This window comes from Branchiostoma floridae, chromosome 5 (assembly GCF_000003815.2).
Source record: "Branchiostoma floridae strain S238N-H82 chromosome 5, Bfl_VNyyK, whole genome shotgun sequence".
NCBI lineage: Eukaryota > Metazoa > Chordata > Leptocardii > Amphioxiformes > Branchiostomatidae > Branchiostoma > Branchiostoma floridae.
The window spans coordinates 24,345,487-24,363,807 of record NC_049983.1 but is presented as its reverse complement, the minus strand read 5'-3'; the positions used below and the strand labels follow the sequence as shown (position 1 = coordinate 24,363,807).

The following is an 18,321-nucleotide window of genomic DNA, read 5'->3' as shown; positions in this document are numbered from 1 at the left end:
TTTTTAGCAGATCTTGCACCATTCCATCATGCACAGAAACAACCTTATCTGACACAACTCAAGCTGTGGTGACACGTGTACATGAATAGCTTGCTGATAGCCTAGAAGAAGAGTTAAGCTCAAATTCTTGACATTTTTCAATATCAAGATAATTAAACAGATAACCTTTCTTATCAAGCAAAGTCACATGGTTTTACAAATGGTAATAGGCTTATTTTCTTTTTGCTTGTCCAAAAGACAAGTTATAATTTCACTGCAGTGACCTAAAGACAGAAAACTATGATGTGATATGAACAGTCCAGCCCCTTTAAAGTCCCAGAGTAACTACAACGCTCATTTTTTGTTTGTTTGTCAGGGCGACAAGTAATTTTGCTGATGTGACCTAGAACTAGTAGAAGATAGAAAACTAGGATGTGATATAAACAGCCCTTACTCTCTGAAGGTCCCAGAGTGACTACCACTCTGTTGCTACTGTTGTTTTTTTGTCAGGGAGACAAGTCATAATTTTCCTGAAGTGACCAAGAAGATAGAAAACTAGGATAAGCAGTCCAGTGACTACTATCTGATTTTCTGTTTTGGTTTTTCTGTAAGACTTAGTGACCTTAAAGATAGGAAACTTAGGATTGGATATAAACAGTCCGGCCCTGCGAAGGTTACAGAGTTTGTACGATGAGTTTCCGCTTCCCGTCGTGCGAAAACCGGTTTGTCCTGAAGACGTCGCTCTCGTAGAACGCCGACAGGTTGTGGATCCCGATCTGCCGAGCCTGGCGGGACGGAAAACACGGTGTGAGAAAAGCAATGTAGTTTTTTTAAATACATCTTACAAAATACATAAAATTACAAAATACATACTTGCAGCAACGATCCTATTGGTGTATTTTTCAGAAAAGCAGCAGTTCTAAGCATGTAACCTTCTTTTATCTAATACAAGGCCAAGAAGTCAGACTCGTGTAAGCGGGTGCGTCATGCCCGAACAAGCCCCTAAGGCCTGCCACTGCCACAAAGGCCTGCCACTGCCATAAGCCGAAGCAAGGTACTCAAGGTGTAAAGTGCCTTTCTCAAGGGCACAAGATCGGTGGCACAGCAGGATTTGAACTCAGGACCTCTTGTGCTGCCGATCTCACTACAAACACAGCTTACTGCCCACCTTGTCCTGTAGATCCTTCTCGGAGACCTCCACGAAGTCCTGCTCGGTGCCGAAGCGGTTCCTGTGGAAGGACAGCTGCTCCTGCACCAGCTGCCGCAGGATGAAGAACAGAAGCTCGTTGTTGTCTCGCCGGAACGCCAGGTAGCGCGCAAAGTTCTGGGGATGAAATGGAAATTGTGTTACTTTGTACTGCAGAACTGGTAGGCCTGATGATACAACAGACCTAATGTTGCCGTACAAGCGGAATAAGGAAAAAAACTGTTGTTGCAGTGGAACACCAGGTAACGGGCAAAGTTCTGGGGACAAAATAAAAATGTGTTTGTACTGCATGACTGGTATATTGTCTCATAGCACAACAATCATGCAGGTGTTAACAAGAAGGATGAAGAACAGAAGCTCGTTGTTGTCCCGTCGGAACGCCAGGTAACGGGCAAAGTTCTGCAGACAAAAATGGAATTATGTTTGCTATGCAAAAATTGTATATGCCTCATAGCACAACCAAGCTGTTGTTTCAGAACAGACTGAGGGAAGATTCTATTGTGTTGTTTAAGTGGAATGCTGGGTAGTACAACTTCAGTACCAGTTTGGTATAATCCCAGTGCGACTTCGCTACATTGTCAGTAAAACTTCTGTACAATTTCAGTAAAACTTCAGAAAATTTCAGTGAAACTTCAGTCCAAGTTCAGCAAAACTTAAGTCCAATTTCAGCATTTTCAGCACAACTTCAGCACAATTTCAGCACATCTTCAGTACAATTTCAGCACAACTTCCCCACCTTTCTCATGCTCCTCATGACACTGTACTTCTGGGTGTCGATGAAACTCTCAGTTACAGTACAGTATCAGTAAAACATCAGTACAATTTCAGCACAACTTCAGTGCAACTTCAGCATAACTTCCCCACCTTTCTCATGCTCCGCATGACGCTGTACTTCTGCGTGTCGATGAAACTCTCCAGCATGACACGGATCGCCATGTTCACATCGTCCTCGTTGACGTAGTCCCGCAGGTGCATGCGGGCGTGCGCCTCCGCCATACGGATCATCGACTCGATGTGTCGCACCGTGATCGGGACACTGCCGGTGGCCTGGAGTATTGGATAACATACAAACACTTCAGATATTTAGGTATTCAGGACAATCTCAAAACGATATTAGGTGTCCTTGTTGACGTAGTCCCGGAGGTGCATACGGGCGTGCGCCTCTGCCATACGGATCATCGACTCGATGTGACGCACCGTGATGGGGACACTGCCCGTGGCCTGGAGCGGTTGATAACAAACATTAGCATGGAAGCCATTTACATGTACATCTGGGCTAGCCTTGGTAACATCCGGGTAGTAGATTGCTACTATGTTTGCTTCTGCTACCCGTCTTGAGACCTACACATTCAAACCTTTTGGGTGACGTCAGTTAATGAGATGAATTAAGGAATGGGTTCTAGAGAGCTCGGTCGAACAGACATTCCAACACCAATTGGACAGAGAGCATTCCAGGTGTTGGAACGCCAGTTCAAATGAGTTCTTGAACTAATTCCTTAACTTGCTTATGTGTACAGACTAATCAGAGCCCTAGCCAAAATTGTCAAGGATCCCAAATGTAAAGGAATAAAAGAAAAGCAACTGTACGTGGTGTTCAACAAACATCAGAGAAAACTGCTATCCAGAAAGTACCCAGGGCGACATCAGGGCCTCGTATAATGAGGCTTTATTTATGTACTCCTCAGCCAAAACAAAAAGGTCTGTGTCTCACCAAAACAAAATAGTCTGTGTCTCACCAAAACAAACAAGTGCTTTAAAAAAAGCTGTACCTTGCCGAGTAGTAGGGATTTCGTCAGGAAAAGGTACCTCGGCGCTTCACCAGTGTTCATCAGTTAACATGAGGATCACATCAAAATAATCAGAGACAACCACAGAGTTCCACATGTCGCCCCCCTCCCACCCCAATTCTTGTACGGGAAAGCTTTAGTGACTTCTCCAGCTGCCAATCCAGTCTCAAATCTATTTTTCACACAATACAAACTCTATCAAGGACATTCATAGTCACAAATGTCTTTAAAATGTACTTACCTGGCAACTAGTCCCGAAGTTTGCGGCTATTTTTTTGTTTTATGTTGTTGCAATGTACAAAGAGCGACACCTAGCGACTTCAGTATGAAATGCAGCAAAAATCCCCAAGTGTAGGGAAATTTACCTCATTAACATAATCTATGTCAGATAAATTATTGGCACAATAAACCGGTATTGTAAAACTTTTTGACCCACAATGAGTATGCATTATTCTTTATTACAAAATAAATTCCTTCTGATGCAATTTTTGCTATATCTTTATGATAAACATGGGTTAAAGCGTAGATTTATTTACGCTGGACCACATACGTCTAAAATACAGTTTTAATACTGGCCTGCAATGTACCCTTGTCTAACTAAGCCGTAAAATTGGGCAAAGAGAAAAGGGCCTTTTGAAGGGCCTTTGGAAGGGCTGGGTTAAGATTGAACCATTGATTGAACCATTGATTGAACCATGTAAAGATCGGGCCTCTCGGCCTTGTCGGTGTCTCACCAAAACAAAAAGGACTGTGTCCCACCAAAACAAAAAGGTCGGTGTCTCACCAAAACAATGACATTAGGTGTTGTAGAATCATGGCAGCCAGTGGAATTATGAAAGTGGTTGTTAACAATAACAAAAGTCTTACCATTGACTCCCTGCGTAAGTCCGAGTACATGCGCGCCACCTTGTCCTGGTCCATGTTGTGCAGTTTGGGCCGGACTTTCTCCTTACTGTAGATAACGTACTTCTTAAGTAACAAAAGTGTTAAACAAGTCTCACCATGGACTCCCTGCGTAGGTCCGAGTACATGCGCGCCACCTTGTCCTGGTCCATGTTATGCAGCTTGGGGCGGACTTTCTCCTTACTGTAGATAACGTACTTCTTAAGTAACAAAAGTGTTAAACAAGTCTTACCATGGACTCCCTGCGCAGGTCCGAGTACATGCGCGCCACCTTGTCCTGGTCCATGTTGTGTAGCTTGGGCCGGACTTTCTCCTTACTGTAGATAACATACTTCTTAAATAACAAAAGTGTTAAACAAGTCTTACCATGGACTCCCTGCGCAGGTCCGAGTACATGCGCGCCACCTTGTCCTGGTCCATGTTGTGCAGCTTGGGCCGGACTTTCTCCTTACTGTAGATAACGTACTTCTTCAGGAGTTCCTGAGGAACAGGCTCCACTCCTGTCGTGGTCAGGGGCATCTCCTGAAACACAACGCACACATCACGATCTACTTTACAAGAGAATTTTAGTATCATAACAACATAACTTTATTAGCAACCCCAGCACTACTATAGTTGTAGTACAATCCATTATCATGAAACATTTCTACAGATCAATCATACAAAGTTTTGGTCAGGGCATCTCCTAGACAAAAGAAACACATCAGAGTTTCTTTCACGTGAAGATTTACGAATCAGAATAGTACAATGCCAGTGCACATTGACCCCTCATTGCTCCCATTCACTTTTAAGATAGTAGTAGTAGTAGTAGCAGTAGTAGTAGCAGTAGTACTAGTATCCAAACGGTTGGACAAGTTTTCTAAAGCCACTTGTCCTATCGGGCAAGTACATAAAGAATTTACTTGCCCGAACCAACTTTTCACTTGCCGGAAATTTAAATGAGATTTTTCTATGTATTTTCATTTCCAGCAATGGAATTCTTATTATTGCTTTGATTTTTTTACGTTGACCATTGCTTGATGTCATGACTGTAAAAAGTTACAAGTGTATCAAAATCTCACTCAATGGAAAAATCTTACTTGCCCAATCAGCACTTTCACTTGCCTGGGACAACAGGGCTAGTGGACTTGTCCAACCCTGATTCATTTTCAATTCAATACCCACATTTGATTTTGCTTGGTTTTCTGTATACGTATTGTATAGGATTTGATTCACAAATTTCATTAATTGCAAAAAGCCTTGTACGGACTGGACTGGCAGGAAGAATACTGAAATATGGAACACTAATGGAGATCCAAATAACAAAAAACATTTTCAGTATACATGTACTCAATACTAACTCCAGCACAACACACAGCACTACAAAGTTACAAGACTATGCATCTTACAGTTGTAACAAAATGCATGCAACAGAGTTTTACAATTTTTCCTTTTTTTCTTTTTTGTAAAGTGCATTAAAGGTAGACCTTTATTTCTTTTTTTTTTATAAAATTCTAGTCCTTTCATAATAAACACAACCCCAAACATTGATCCTACCGGCTGCCCATCTGTGTCCTCCCCACTGTTGGAGGGGTGATGTCTGATGTGGCTGTTCACAACAAATCTGGCCAGCAACTCATCCTGTAGTTAACAAACAAACATTACGCCTTTATCAACACACACATCACTAACCAACATTTCATCATGGGTAATTTTAGATAAATAATTTCATAAATTTCAAGACTTTTAGGTGAACATGAGCACCCTGCTTCAGCTAAGACTGTCTCTTGGTTAGAACGTTAAATGGAGGTCCCGTGTTTGAGGAGAGCCACACCTCGATCACATTAAAGAACACACTTCAAAATGAGTAGGGGTCCTTCCCGGTCAAATAAGTCTGTCTGGATATAAAGCTTGTACTCTTCCGTACAAACCCAGTGTTATGACTTGAGGCAGTTTACCAGGCATGTTTTTTTGTTTTGTTTTGTTTATTTTCAAACACCTGGGTAGCCTATTCAGCTTCGATAAACTGGTTTTCAATAGGGCCCAGTTTCACATATACATACAAGGAAATATAAAAACAACTGACAGAGAGAATAGTAGACATAGACGTCGGAACATATAAGTACAACTGATACATGACAGACACAGATAAATCAAAATCATAATCCGATCCAGATCAAAAATTTTGGAGGCCAGAGGTCACTACTCAGTACTGAGACTATGTTAGGTCTTTCGAACCTGACTTAAATGAATTCAGGCTTGGAACGTGTTTAACGTAGGCTGGTAGTGAATTAAAGTGTTTAGCACATCTGTACGCAAATGTACGTTGTCCTGTTGTAGTCTTGAAAAAGGGTTTGTATAGGAGTGATGTCTGTCTGGTTTGGTAATTGTGTAAGTTGTGATTGTGAGAGAAGGTGGATGATAGGCATGCAATACAAACAAACAAACAAACATACCTGAACAGGATCCACGGTGTCCCTGACCACACACAGGATGTCAAATCTGGACAGGATCGGCTCAGGGAGGTCAACCTGAAACATCAACATCATCAAATGACACAACAGGGAATTAAGTTTTCTTCCGATAAATTGTGAAAAGGGGGATTTTGATCCAGTTAGCTCATCAAAAACTCTTTCATGTAACAGGAAAGTCAGTCATCATGTACAGTATATACATGTTACTTCTACTGGAGAAATTTTTCAAGTTCTATTCAGTACAGTACTTTTTGTAAGTATTGTACATGTATTCAAAGTCAAGTCTGAAGAAGGGCAAAAGAGACAATCTGATGTTTTGACTTTTATTACAAAGTCTTCTTCAGAATCAGTTTGTATATATTGTAAGGATTCTTTAAATCCATGTAAGGATGGAAACTTTGATCTTACATTTTCAGAGAAGGTTAGGGAGGGGTCGTAGCGGCCGCCGATGGGGTTGGCTGCGGCGAGGATGGAACAGCGCGCCTGTAGGGACGTGACGATGCCGGCCTTGGAGATGGAGATGGTCTGCTGTTCCATGGCCTCGTGGATGCTGGTACGGTCTGCATCGTTCATCTACGGAAAAATGTGGGTAACATGGTTGGTTGAGATGTAACAACATCTATAAGTTTAAGTTATGCTGTATCAATGCTCAAACCCCGGAAACAATAAACAAGGCAACACTGCTGTTCCATGGCCTCATGGATGCTGGTGCGGTCTGCATCGTTCATCTAAAAACAGAAAACAGTTGGTTGAGATGGAACAACATGCATCAACACTCACGCCCCAGAAACAACCAACAAGACAAAACAAAACTAAACTAAACTAATGTTCCATTGCCTCATGGATACTGGTGCAGTCTGCATCGTTCATCTGAAAACAGAAAACAGTTGGTTGAGATGGAACAACATGCATCAACACTCACGCCCCAGAAACAACCAACAAGAAATCAAAACAAATGTTCCATTGCCTCATGGATACTGATGCGGTCTGCATCGTTCATCTGAAAACAGAAAACAGTAGAAAATGCATCAACGCTCACGCCCCAGAAACAAGCAATAAGGCAAAACTAATGTTTCTTGGCCTAATGGATACTGGTGCAGTCTGCATCGTTCATCTAAAAACAGAAAACAGTTGGTGGAGATGGAACAACATGCATCAACACTCACACCCCAGAAACAACTAATAAGGCAAAACTAATGTTCCATGGCCTAATGGATACTCGTAAGGTCTGCATCGTTCATCTACAGAAAAACGTGGGGTAACATAGTTGGTTGAGATGTAATAACATGTATAACAGTTATGCTGTATCAATGCTCAAACCCCAGAAACAATAAACAAGGCAACACTGCTGTTCCATGCCATCGTAGACACTGGTGCGGCTTGCACCGTTCATCTAACAGAAAAAGGGGTGTAACGTGGTTGGTTGAGCTGTGAGAACATGTAATAATGCACAAACCCCAAAAACAATAAACATGGTAACACTGATGTTCCTACCACCCACCCAGCCACTTACTCACTCACTCACTCAGCCAAACACCTACTCACCCACCCACTCTCTGCTTACCTTTATTCATCCTTCACTCCCTCATTCGTTCTTTCAATCCCTCCCTCCCTCACACACTCACCTTGTCAAACTTGTCGATGAGACAGACACCCCTGTCGGCCAGCACCAGTGCCCCACCCTCCAGTGTCCACTCTCTTCTTACCTTCATTCATTCTTCACTCGCTCATTCGTTCTTTCAATCCCTCCCTCCCTAGAACCCCCCTCCCTCCCTCACTCTCACCTTGTCGAACTCGTCGATGAGACAGACGCCCCTGTCAGCCAGCACCAGTGCCCCGGCCTCTAGTGTCCACTCCCTGCTGACTGGGTTCCGCTGTACATACGCTGTCAGACCCACCGCGGATGCACCCTGACCTGGAGGGGAAAGGTCAAAACTTAGTATGAGATTTTAATTATCACTTGAAAGAAAGTGGAAGAACAACAGTTGCCGATATTGGTGACATGGCTGATAGGGGCAAAAATGATTAACCAAACAGCCAGATAAATATACTTCAATAAGCAGTGAAATCTTTCTTTGTAACACTGAATTTGCACCTAATTATATTTAGTTACAGTAGTTAAAACAGCCTCTTGAAGGCGAAGACGTTTCCCAGTCGTTAAGTTCCAACTGACCTGTACTGACATTCTTAATCATTATGTAGTGCAAATCAACTGTTCCATATGGTACACGTTATATAATAAGATGGCCAACACATCTTTTTGCAATCTCAAGAAAAGAAAACCTCACCTGTAGTGAAGACGGGCCGGTGTGCCGTCTTTTCCACATACTTGAGGAACTGAGACTTGGCCGTCCCCGGGTCTCCACACAGCAGGACGTTGATGTCTCCTCGCACCTTGTGCTTCTGGCCTGGTCACACAAACAGAGAAACAACAGTGTTAATTTGAAAGCGCAAAAATGCAGGGACTGCGGTTTTCATACATCTGGCCCAGATTGTTACCTATGCTATGGACAATAGGGTTCTTACTACATGGACACATCAGTAGCTTAAATGATTGTTGCCAACAACACAATAATCCTTTCACCGAGCTTTCAACACAAACCATGGACAAAATTCAGTGAGCTGTGTTTATCTATTTCAGGGCTGTCTCCTGGACCCACCCTTCCAAAACAGGATGGAAAGTTGCTTGTTCGGACGGGGAAAAAATCCACACCATCTGTATAAAGTCTGAAATTCATGACAAAGTTACAAATGTAATGCCATGGGCTCCCAAACAAGGAGTGGGACGGAAAAAAATTAAAGCTGGAGACAGCCCTGATTTTATTTTACAATTTGTGTTCTTTGGTGGGGTAAAGATGATGACTGGGAAACAATCCACAGCACATTATTATTCAGCAGAAGGAGAGGAGAGACGGAAATTTCAAAAGTTTCATCTTACCCGGATTCTTGGCTTCACCCCCAAACAGGGCCAGAGCTAAGGCCCTCTTAATGTCATCATGCCCATATATGGAAGGAGCCATGCTGGCAAAAATCTATAAGAAAAGAATGACAATATACAAGTATGATACAAAATCCTGGTACAAATATGCAATACTCAACACTGTGCATGTAACACTAGTTGCTTTTAAAAACAGGGTATTTGGGGATATCATGTTGATGGACATTAGTTTCAAATCGCAAGATTTTTCATGATTTCGCAGTTTAAAACTATCACCCATCAACTTGATGTCCCCTAATACCCTGCTTTGAACACAATGGACATAGGTTACCCTGCGGATAAAGGTGAACTATCATTATATGTATGTATGAAGCACGTAAAAAAAAGATTATGCATGCATGTATATATATGTATGTGTTAGATGTCCACTTCACTTCGATGATGACTTTGATGGCGTCTCTGCATGTACCATGTAAAATTAAGGTTATGTATGTATGTATGTATGTGGCAAGTATTTTTTCATCATAGCCTATTTATAGATAATTTACCTGCACTTATTCGTATAAGCAGGTACATTTTTAACATTGAATACTGAGAAAGTTTAAGTTGGACCTCAAGCAGGGTAAAACTTGTTACACAATCTCCCTACCCTCTCTCCGATGCGTTCGTCCTTGGACAGGGCGACAATGGCCTTGACATCATCATCAGTGAGACTGCTAACGGCCAGCTTGTCGTCCTTCTTGGTGATGTAGTTGGCCTGGATAACGGTAGCGAACACCGGGAACCCATTCGCCATGTTCAGGGAACCGTCGTAGTTGTTGTGGTAGATGCCTGTCAGTTCCTACAGGAAGAACAAATACACAGAAAATGTTGAAAGCCCTAAACAACATTCTAATTTGAGACACCAAAGTGCCTAGGGACTGGCCCCTTGCTCTTCTCTGTGAGGTTCCTATTACTTCCTATAAATATGTACAGATGGCTTCAATTCAGCAATTCAACAGGGTTTTGACACTACAAAACAGCACTGATGAATTCATGGGACAGCTTCCAACTCTTACTTCCTTCTTATCATAAAAAATCATAGGTCCTGATCTGAGTCTTTCCCGAAATCAAATCAAAACAAAGAATTTCATCTTTGGTTCACGACATACAAACAAGCCAAACAATTTATTCATCAACTAACTATCTCTTTCCCAACTAACAATCTCTTTCCCAGGTTACTTACGATCTCGTCCCCAGGTTTGCAGGAGTCCACGAGGTCGGCGAGCAAGATGGCATCCTTGGATCGCGGCAGGCGACCAGCGGCGACCTTCCCGGGGCTCTCCTGGATGGTGATGCGCTGGTAGTTCTGGTACACAGTCTGGGGTGGACAACAGAACAACAGGACTGTTAAGAGTACCTCTGCGGTCAGAAAGAAAACTACGGGAGCAACAGAAGCTGGCAATGAACAATACAAAGTGGAGAGAGTTGAAGAAAGACTCATTGCAGCTGCAGAACACAGTCAACAACTGTTAGCATGACAACAAAACAATATCACAGTCTGTTAGCATTCTCATAATCATGCTCAACTTAACACTGGTTACTGGATTTGGACAAAAGAACACTCTCCAGAAATGTGCAAGAAGTCTTTAGAGGTGAATAAAGCCTAGTGAATTTTATGAAATAAAGGTATTTAAAGTGTGACAGAAGCAAAATCATTATGTTATTATGAAGGAACTTTTTTTCTTAATGTCAAGTAAAGTAACTTTAATGTTTATCCAAATGTTGAAATGTAATTGTCAAGATTTCGTTACAGTACCTGTGATGTAGAATCATTGTAAATTAAATCCTATAGTATATAACAAAGTCCTTATATATCAGAGCTGTATAAAAGCCCTACCTGCTCCATGTTGATTTCAAACGGCCCGTTGGACTGGCACTCCGGACACGACCCCGGCTTGACTTCCTGGTTCTGCGTCTGGTAGAACGGGCCGAGCACGAAGCTGCACTTGGAGCAGTCGTACTTAATCATGGACAGCTGGGGCAGGATTCCCGTGGTGCTGGTCACAACTCCGCTGGTACGGATGAGCTGGTTCAGATGCAGCTGTCTGTGGGACAATTAGATAAGGTTACAGGGTTAATGCTGTACTTAAGACAGCTGGACTTGGAACAGTCACACTTAATCATGGACAGCTGTGGCAGGATTCCCGTGGTGCTGGTCACAACTCCGCTGGTACGGATGAGCTGGTTCAGATGCAGCTGTCTGTGGGACAATTAGATAAGGTTACAGGGTTAATGCTGTACTTAAGACAGCTGGACTTGGAACAGTCACACTTAATCATGGACAGCTGTGGCAGGATTCCCGTGGTGCTGGTCACAACTCCGCTGGTAAGGATCAGCTGGTTTAGATGCAGCTGTCTGTGGAACAGTTAGACAAGGCTATGGGGTTAAAATTACGCTTGGAACAGCAATACTTGGAATAGCTGTACTTGGAACAGCAGTACTTGGAATAGCAGTAATTTATCATAGACAGCTAGGGCAGGATTCCGGTGGTGCTGGTCACTACTCCGCTGGTACGGATCAGCTGGTTCAGATGCAGCTGTCTGTGGGACAAACATTGCTGTTTATCTTTCTGGTTGCCTATATCTCCATAAACATGGTACTAGAGGAGCTGACTAGAGGACTACCTTAGCAGGAAGAATCAATCTTAAAGTTATAATTCTACCACAAAGATCACAGAAACTAGAAAAATGAGCACTAGGGCAGCACTGCTTCTAAAGCACCTTCGATCATCACTAATTATTACCATTATATTGTCCTTGTGAGGAGGTCATCACTTTAGCTGGAAAAAAAAATCTCCAGTTTAGAAAGTGGTTGTGAGGGGCTATCTTGTCTTATCTAACCATGATTGAAAGAAAAGACATATGGATCTTGACCAAAACCTTTCTCAAAATCTAATCATCAGTTCCTCCTAAGTTGTGTTATGACTTAAAGACGTGCACCTGATACTAAAACATTGTATCATGATCTAACCTGAGTGATCTCAGTTCCTCCACCAGCGGCAGCTCGGCGATGCGGACGTGGATCTCCTTGGCGATGTGATCGTACTTGGGGAACATCGACAGGACGACCTCCTTCGCCGCCTCGTCAAGAATCTTCAGCATCTCGGCCGGCGCCTCCGGCAGGAAGTACGCCAAAACCTGCTCCTCGTTCGCCAGGATGTTGTAGTCAATCACCAGGCTCTCTTTGTTGTCTGGGGTACAAAAACAGTTATTATCTTTTTTAGATAAAGTGTCCTTCCATCACAAGTGCACACTTTAGAACAGCAAGTAGAAAGCTTGCAGAAAGCTAGACAAGGCCCTGCTGGTCACATATTTACAGCCCAGGCCAAGCCAAGCCAATTGTGCCCCGATCACCCAAAATCATACAAAGTTTTCCCCTCTAAGAAGGGTTGCTATAGGCTATTTTGTATGAACAGTTCAAGATTGGAACCTACTACTATACAGTGTGACAATATCAGAATTTTCATTTAAGGAAAAAGGTCACTCAACACCTAAGGAGCCAGCAGTAACTGCAGAGCACCAGGGCATTTTACCCCAACAAAAAGGGTGTTGCCAAGTACATATCCCAGGGCTCGAAATACTGGGTGCATGTGCACCCAGGTGCACCCAAAATTGGAACTGTGCACCCAATTTTTTTTCAGTGGGTGCACAGGGTACACCCAAATATTTTCCTAGGTTTATGTATGGAAAGATATCAAGTATACTAGTATAAATCATATTCTTGACATCTACCTGCATACCTGCATATTACCATCTTCAGGTATTACATAATCTGAATGTGTTAGAAAGATAATAAAAATTCTCCTTAAATTTAAGTGGTGCACCCAAAAATTTTTTTTCACCAGTGCACCTAATCCCAAAAATGAATTTCGAGCCATGTATCCAGATCCAGATCCATAACACTGGGGCTTGCCTGGGACTCAAACCCAGAACCTTTAGATTCTACATCACATACCCTAACCACACTAGACCACCTCGCCACCATAATGTTGTTACATATTGTACTGCTATTTGCTGATTTGGTCTGTAGTATTTTTGCACTCACTTTCACACATTTTCCTGATCTTCTCGCGGTAGACGTTCTTGCCAGTCTCGTCACAGTAAGAGCGCAGGAAGTTCTTGAAGCGGTTGTAGATCTCCAGGCGTGGCGCCGCCATGGAAACCCACTCCCGCACGGAGTGCCCCTTCATGTCCTCCAGGTTCTCTATACTCTCGATCATCTGGGGAAGGAGGGAAGGAATGAAGGGAGAAATGAATGAATAACAGTGGTTCTTCATGTCCTCCAGGTTCTCTATACTCTCGATCATCTGGGGGAAGGAGGGAAGAAATGAATGAGAGAGGAAAGAGATAACAGGGAGTGCCCCTTCATGTCCTCCAGGTTTTCTATACTCTCGATCATCTGGGGAGGGAGGGAAGGAATGAAGGGAGGAATGAATGAATAACAGTGGCTCTTCATGTCCTCCAGGTTTTCTATACTCTCTATTATCTGTTGGAGAAATAGGGAAAGAATGATGGAAGAAAAAGTATTCTCAAGAATCTCAATACTCTTCTGTGTGACAAAATCCTTGCCTTATGTTTTGGTTCCTAATGGTGATATACAGACGGGGACAAAGCAACCAAAGCTAGATATTGTGGAGGACCTCTATGACATACATCCTGATATCTGTCAATAATTTGCAAAAGGTTACGGTAAGAAAACATACACAATTTGCAGTGGACTACTTCCATCGCTGTAGTGCTTAGCCTGGTATTTTGAATGGTGACCCCAAATGCTCTACATCTCTATCCACCAATATTTCTCACTATATCACTGTAACTAAATCTCTTGTCGAACAATTGTTTTGCAAAAGAGCTATACATAATGACATACTAGCACAGAGGTGACAGATATTTTGGAGGCAAAATTCTAACTGAATGTAACACTTTTTTGTTGTTGTTGTTTATATATGGTGGGCCACCTTGAAAATCAACTCCCAATGACGTTTTACCATTTCAAAAATAATAACTAGTTGCTTGAGTCATTGCTTTTTGACACAACTCCCAATAAGTTGAAGGGGCTGCAAAATACCCACTTGCACACTTGCACATTGCAACCACTTTTTGCTTGGTGCAACTTACTTCTAAACTTACTTTTGTACATTTTGACCTTCAGAACTTGATTTTGTTGTCAATTTACTTGGAAAAAATAAATGGACTGAGGCAGCTCCGTTTCATACCAGCCAAACATGTATGTATTGTACCTTTTTTTCAGAAATTAGTGAATTTTTTTTTTTTTTTTTTTAATTTACTTAGAGGTCACCGCAAAACAAGGCTCGTGGAGCCACTCAAGCGTTTTGGGTTACATTACTGAATTGTGAAGAGAGATGTTTGTTAACCCTTAATTTAAACAGTTTCAGGCTGTACCCTGTGGGGAAGCAAGTCCGTGGAAGCTTATTCCATAGCGTTGTTGTTCTAGGATATTGTAGGTGGTGCAACTTGGCTCAGAAAAGTATTTTGTGCACTGGGGCTAATCACTTGTCTTGAGATTAATAAATAAATAAATAAATAAACAAAAACAACAGGGCTACTGTTTCCTACCTCCTCATCCTCCCCCTCCAGACCCTCGGCAGCCTTCTCCGCCAGCCGTCTCCTCCTCCTGGGTACCGCTTCATCCTCCTCGTCACTCTCATCTACAGGGAAACAAGTGAATAAGTGATGGAAGGAAATAAGAGTTTTCTCCACTCGATACATTTTAGAATGTATCATAAAAAAACTTTCATGCCTCATCATTACCTAAATTACAGATACATTTTAAGGACAAGGTGTTAACTTGCTGCACTTAACCAATTCTATTATGTCTGACTTTGTTAGAATCAGTGATCCGTATTTCGTGTGTTCTTTTCTTTCTAATCATTTCTCTTTATTGGCATAAGAGCTGTAAGTAACAAAGCATCATGTGTGGCTTTGTTGTAACAAAGCATTATGTGCCGTTTTGTTAGATCAGTGATCGAGTTCTTGTGTTCTGCTTTTTTTTCTTTTCCTCTTTGGCATGAAAAGCTGTAACATACCATACAGCAGGCCCCTGCGCATGCGCCCTGAGATGCGGCCCTCCTCGCGATCCCGTTTCCTCAGCTCCCGCTCGACCTCCGCACGCTCGCCGAACGACAGTTCCGAGTACTCTTCATTGTCGTCCAGGCCCTCGCGATCATACACGTCAAGCTCCGGGATCGCTCGGTAGTCCCTGGGGATAGCAAGGAGAATGTAAAATGAAAAAAAAAACTCAAGATACCAAAACCAAAAGTTCCTCTGTAGTACCATAATAAACTGATAAACTGCTACAAATGTAGTGGGCCTATTAACTATAATTATTTCAAGGCCTCATCAAGACCTACACACTCTAATACCAAAGTTAATCACAGCTCTGGGGTCACTCAGTAGTCCCTAAGCATTACAAGGAGAATGCAGATAGATCAAGTGCCTGAGATACCAGAAGTTCTGTTGCAGTTAAGTAACAAGCCACAAGGGGGCTCAAACTCAGGTCTGTGGATATCCTTCCAGTCAAATGTTTACATTTATCACCCCAACAAAAAAAACACGGTTTAGGGACAAAAATGATATGTTTAACAGCCAACACTATTTTGCATTTTGACAAAACAGAAAAGCCTCCTAGACTGGTTGAAACAGCTACTACTACTACTTCTGTCAGTCAGTCTATGCAGACTATGACACTACACAAGTGAAATAAAGGGACAATGGAGAATACGATACAAAAAAAATTATGTACAACTTGAATGCAACAAACATAAACTTAAAGATGCAACATAGCATGTAAAACAGAGCATAGAGAATACAAATCACAGTATTGTATAGTACTGACGTTTCCATGCGATCTCCGAACAGCTCCTCCCCATCTTCCTCCTCCTCCTCCAGGATCGGAGCCTCCTCGTTGCCTAGCAACCCCTCCGACTCGTCCTCGAAGGGCGGGAGGTCGCGGGTGGGGCTGGTGCCGCGACTCGGGCTGGTGCGGGGGCTCCCCACCGGTGGGGAGAAGGGCTCTGAGCGCTCAGAGGATGTACGGTCCTGTGGGGGACAGACATGAGAGTGATGCACACTGATGCCAAGGAAAGTTACTCAAGCAAACTTCAGTTTCTAAAATCATATCCAGTTGCTTGAGTAACTGCTTTTTTGCCTACCTTATTACCTAACTACTGTACTTAGTGGATAACCATGGGCTCTTCCAAACAGTTCAGGAACCAACTAAAAATGGTAATATTTTGGACCTGGTCCTAGTTAAGAACCCAAACATAATTGAAAAAAAAAACACAGTAGTCCCGGGATTAAGTGACCATGACATGGTTCTAGTGGACATTAACATTAGCATCAAGTAGGCTTTTAGCCAGGCACGCCTCCAGTCATTTGGACACGCTTTTCTTAAAGAAGTTGGATGCACTAATCTATGAAATTGTGATTGACCAGGGATGCACTAGGTCATCTGTGGACACAGTCTTATCCTGTGACCTCTTTCACAGTAATTTTGCCCCTCAGGATACCTTGGAATACACCTTTTGAACTAAAAAATTGAAAACTCTGCACTACGGAAGGTGGATGCCCCAAACCCCCCTACAGCATCTATATCACTTAGTGACTTACCAAACTCACCAAGAAATTTCGACCCCCTATAATAAATTCATAACTCAAAGCCTTATATCACATGGCAATGGACATGTTTTTTGTATGATACTTTGATAGGCCCTGGTCTATAGCAAATATTTGACTGGTCATACAACTACAGTCAAACCTGCCCAAGCGGACCACTTAGCAACAGATAGAAGACAGGTGGTTACAACAGGTGGTAACTGTGGTCACAATGCGGACAGGACCACCAAAATGTGGTCGCATTGGCCACAATGGCCAGGTGGTCCTAATAATGTAGAGGTGGCCACTAGTACAGGTTTTTCTGTATACCAATGACCAGGTGGTTAGATAAATTACACCCACTTACAATACAATTAAATGAAATGTTTATTACAAAAACTACAATTTGCATGCTACCATACATTAATAGTGAGGCTAGAAATTTACTACTGGCACTGCATAATTTTTTTTTTGTTTTTGTATAGAACTCTACTCTACTCTAGAAGACAAATGGGGTCAATTTTTGCATCTAAACTTGTAAATCTCTGTGACTGTTATACATCAAAAGACAGGAACTCGTATTTGTAAATTTTGAATTAATTCGGAGCAATGCAAATGGTTATAAGAGGATTTAAATTCAGCTTTAAACATTAAATGCCCCCGATACACAACCCAACTGACTTGAGAAGATATTACCACGGTACAGAAATAGGTTTCTAATACTCATAAAAATTTTTACACCTACTAGTAAAAATAACATAGTGCACGATGGAATAATGTTAAATCCGATACAAATGTGGCCACTATAGTGTGTTCAAAAAATACAACGTTATTTACATTGTTGCAACACGTGAATACATAGCCACATACATTTCTCAAGAAACACGACACAATTAGCTACAAAATTGCGACATATTCGTGTGTATTGATGAAACAGCCTTCCTATATCTAGTAGACAATCTAAAACGCAATACTATCGCTGTTAACTCAAGAAAGGGGGGCAGAAATTCAGCAGGTATACTCACAGCCATCTTGTCTTCTCGACGATTTTGCCGCGGTTTGTGCACACATGATCATTTTTCGCGGGAAATCGAGCTCATGAATATTCATAGTCAAAGGTCAAGAAAATAATTCTATTGTATGTGTTCGAATAGTAAGCTTTAATGAAACTCAACTTTCTATTAAAATCATAATTAAGCATTTTAAGATAACGTTTGATATATGTTAGGGTATTTCCATGAGAAAATATGCATTTTTACTTGTCTTTAAGTACGCGCAAGGATCGTTTGACCCGAAAAGGAAAACAATTTGACACGCCCCACTTATATCCCTCCGCATATCCGGTGCAGACTTCCCGTCATGCCGAAGGTATGACCCAGTTCCGGGGACAACAGACAGC

General features: G+C 42.2%; 1 protein-coding gene across 1 annotated transcript; it reads right to left on the bottom strand.

Annotated features, from left to right (window-relative positions):
- Nucleotides 1-6: 6 nt before the first annotated feature.
- On the bottom strand, nt 7-18,053 carry LOC118415588 (DNA replication licensing factor mcm2-like). The gene is made up of 19 exons (XM_035820284.1): nt 17,948-18,053; nt 16,165-16,367; nt 15,356-15,528; nt 14,886-14,977; nt 13,354-13,528; nt 12,280-12,499; nt 11,147-11,354; nt 10,493-10,627; nt 9,917-10,108; nt 9,268-9,361; nt 8,618-8,737; nt 8,114-8,244; nt 6,738-6,902; nt 6,312-6,386; nt 5,413-5,496; nt 4,243-4,398; nt 2,051-2,233; nt 1,148-1,303; nt 7-764 (listed from the first exon to the last, which is right to left on the bottom strand). The coding sequence occupies exons 1-19, from the start codon at nt 17,951-17,953 to the stop codon at nt 654-656; spliced, it is 2,679 nt and encodes an 892-aa protein (XP_035676177.1). The 5' UTR covers nt 17,954-18,053; the 3' UTR covers nt 7-653.
- Between the last annotated feature and the right edge of the window lie 268 nt (nt 18,054-18,321).

Excerpts from the sequence above, each read along its gene's own strand:
- LOC118415588 (XM_035820284.1), bottom strand. Across the intron at positions 13,529-14,885 it reads TGGAGGGGGAGGATGAGGAG|ATGATCGAGAGTATAGAGAA; the intron begins GTAGGAAACAGT and ends CTCCTTCCCCAG. Across the intron at positions 4,399-5,412 it reads AGGACACAGATGGGCAGCCG|GAGATGCCCCTGACCACGAC; the intron begins GTAGGATCAATG and ends GTTGTGTTTCAG.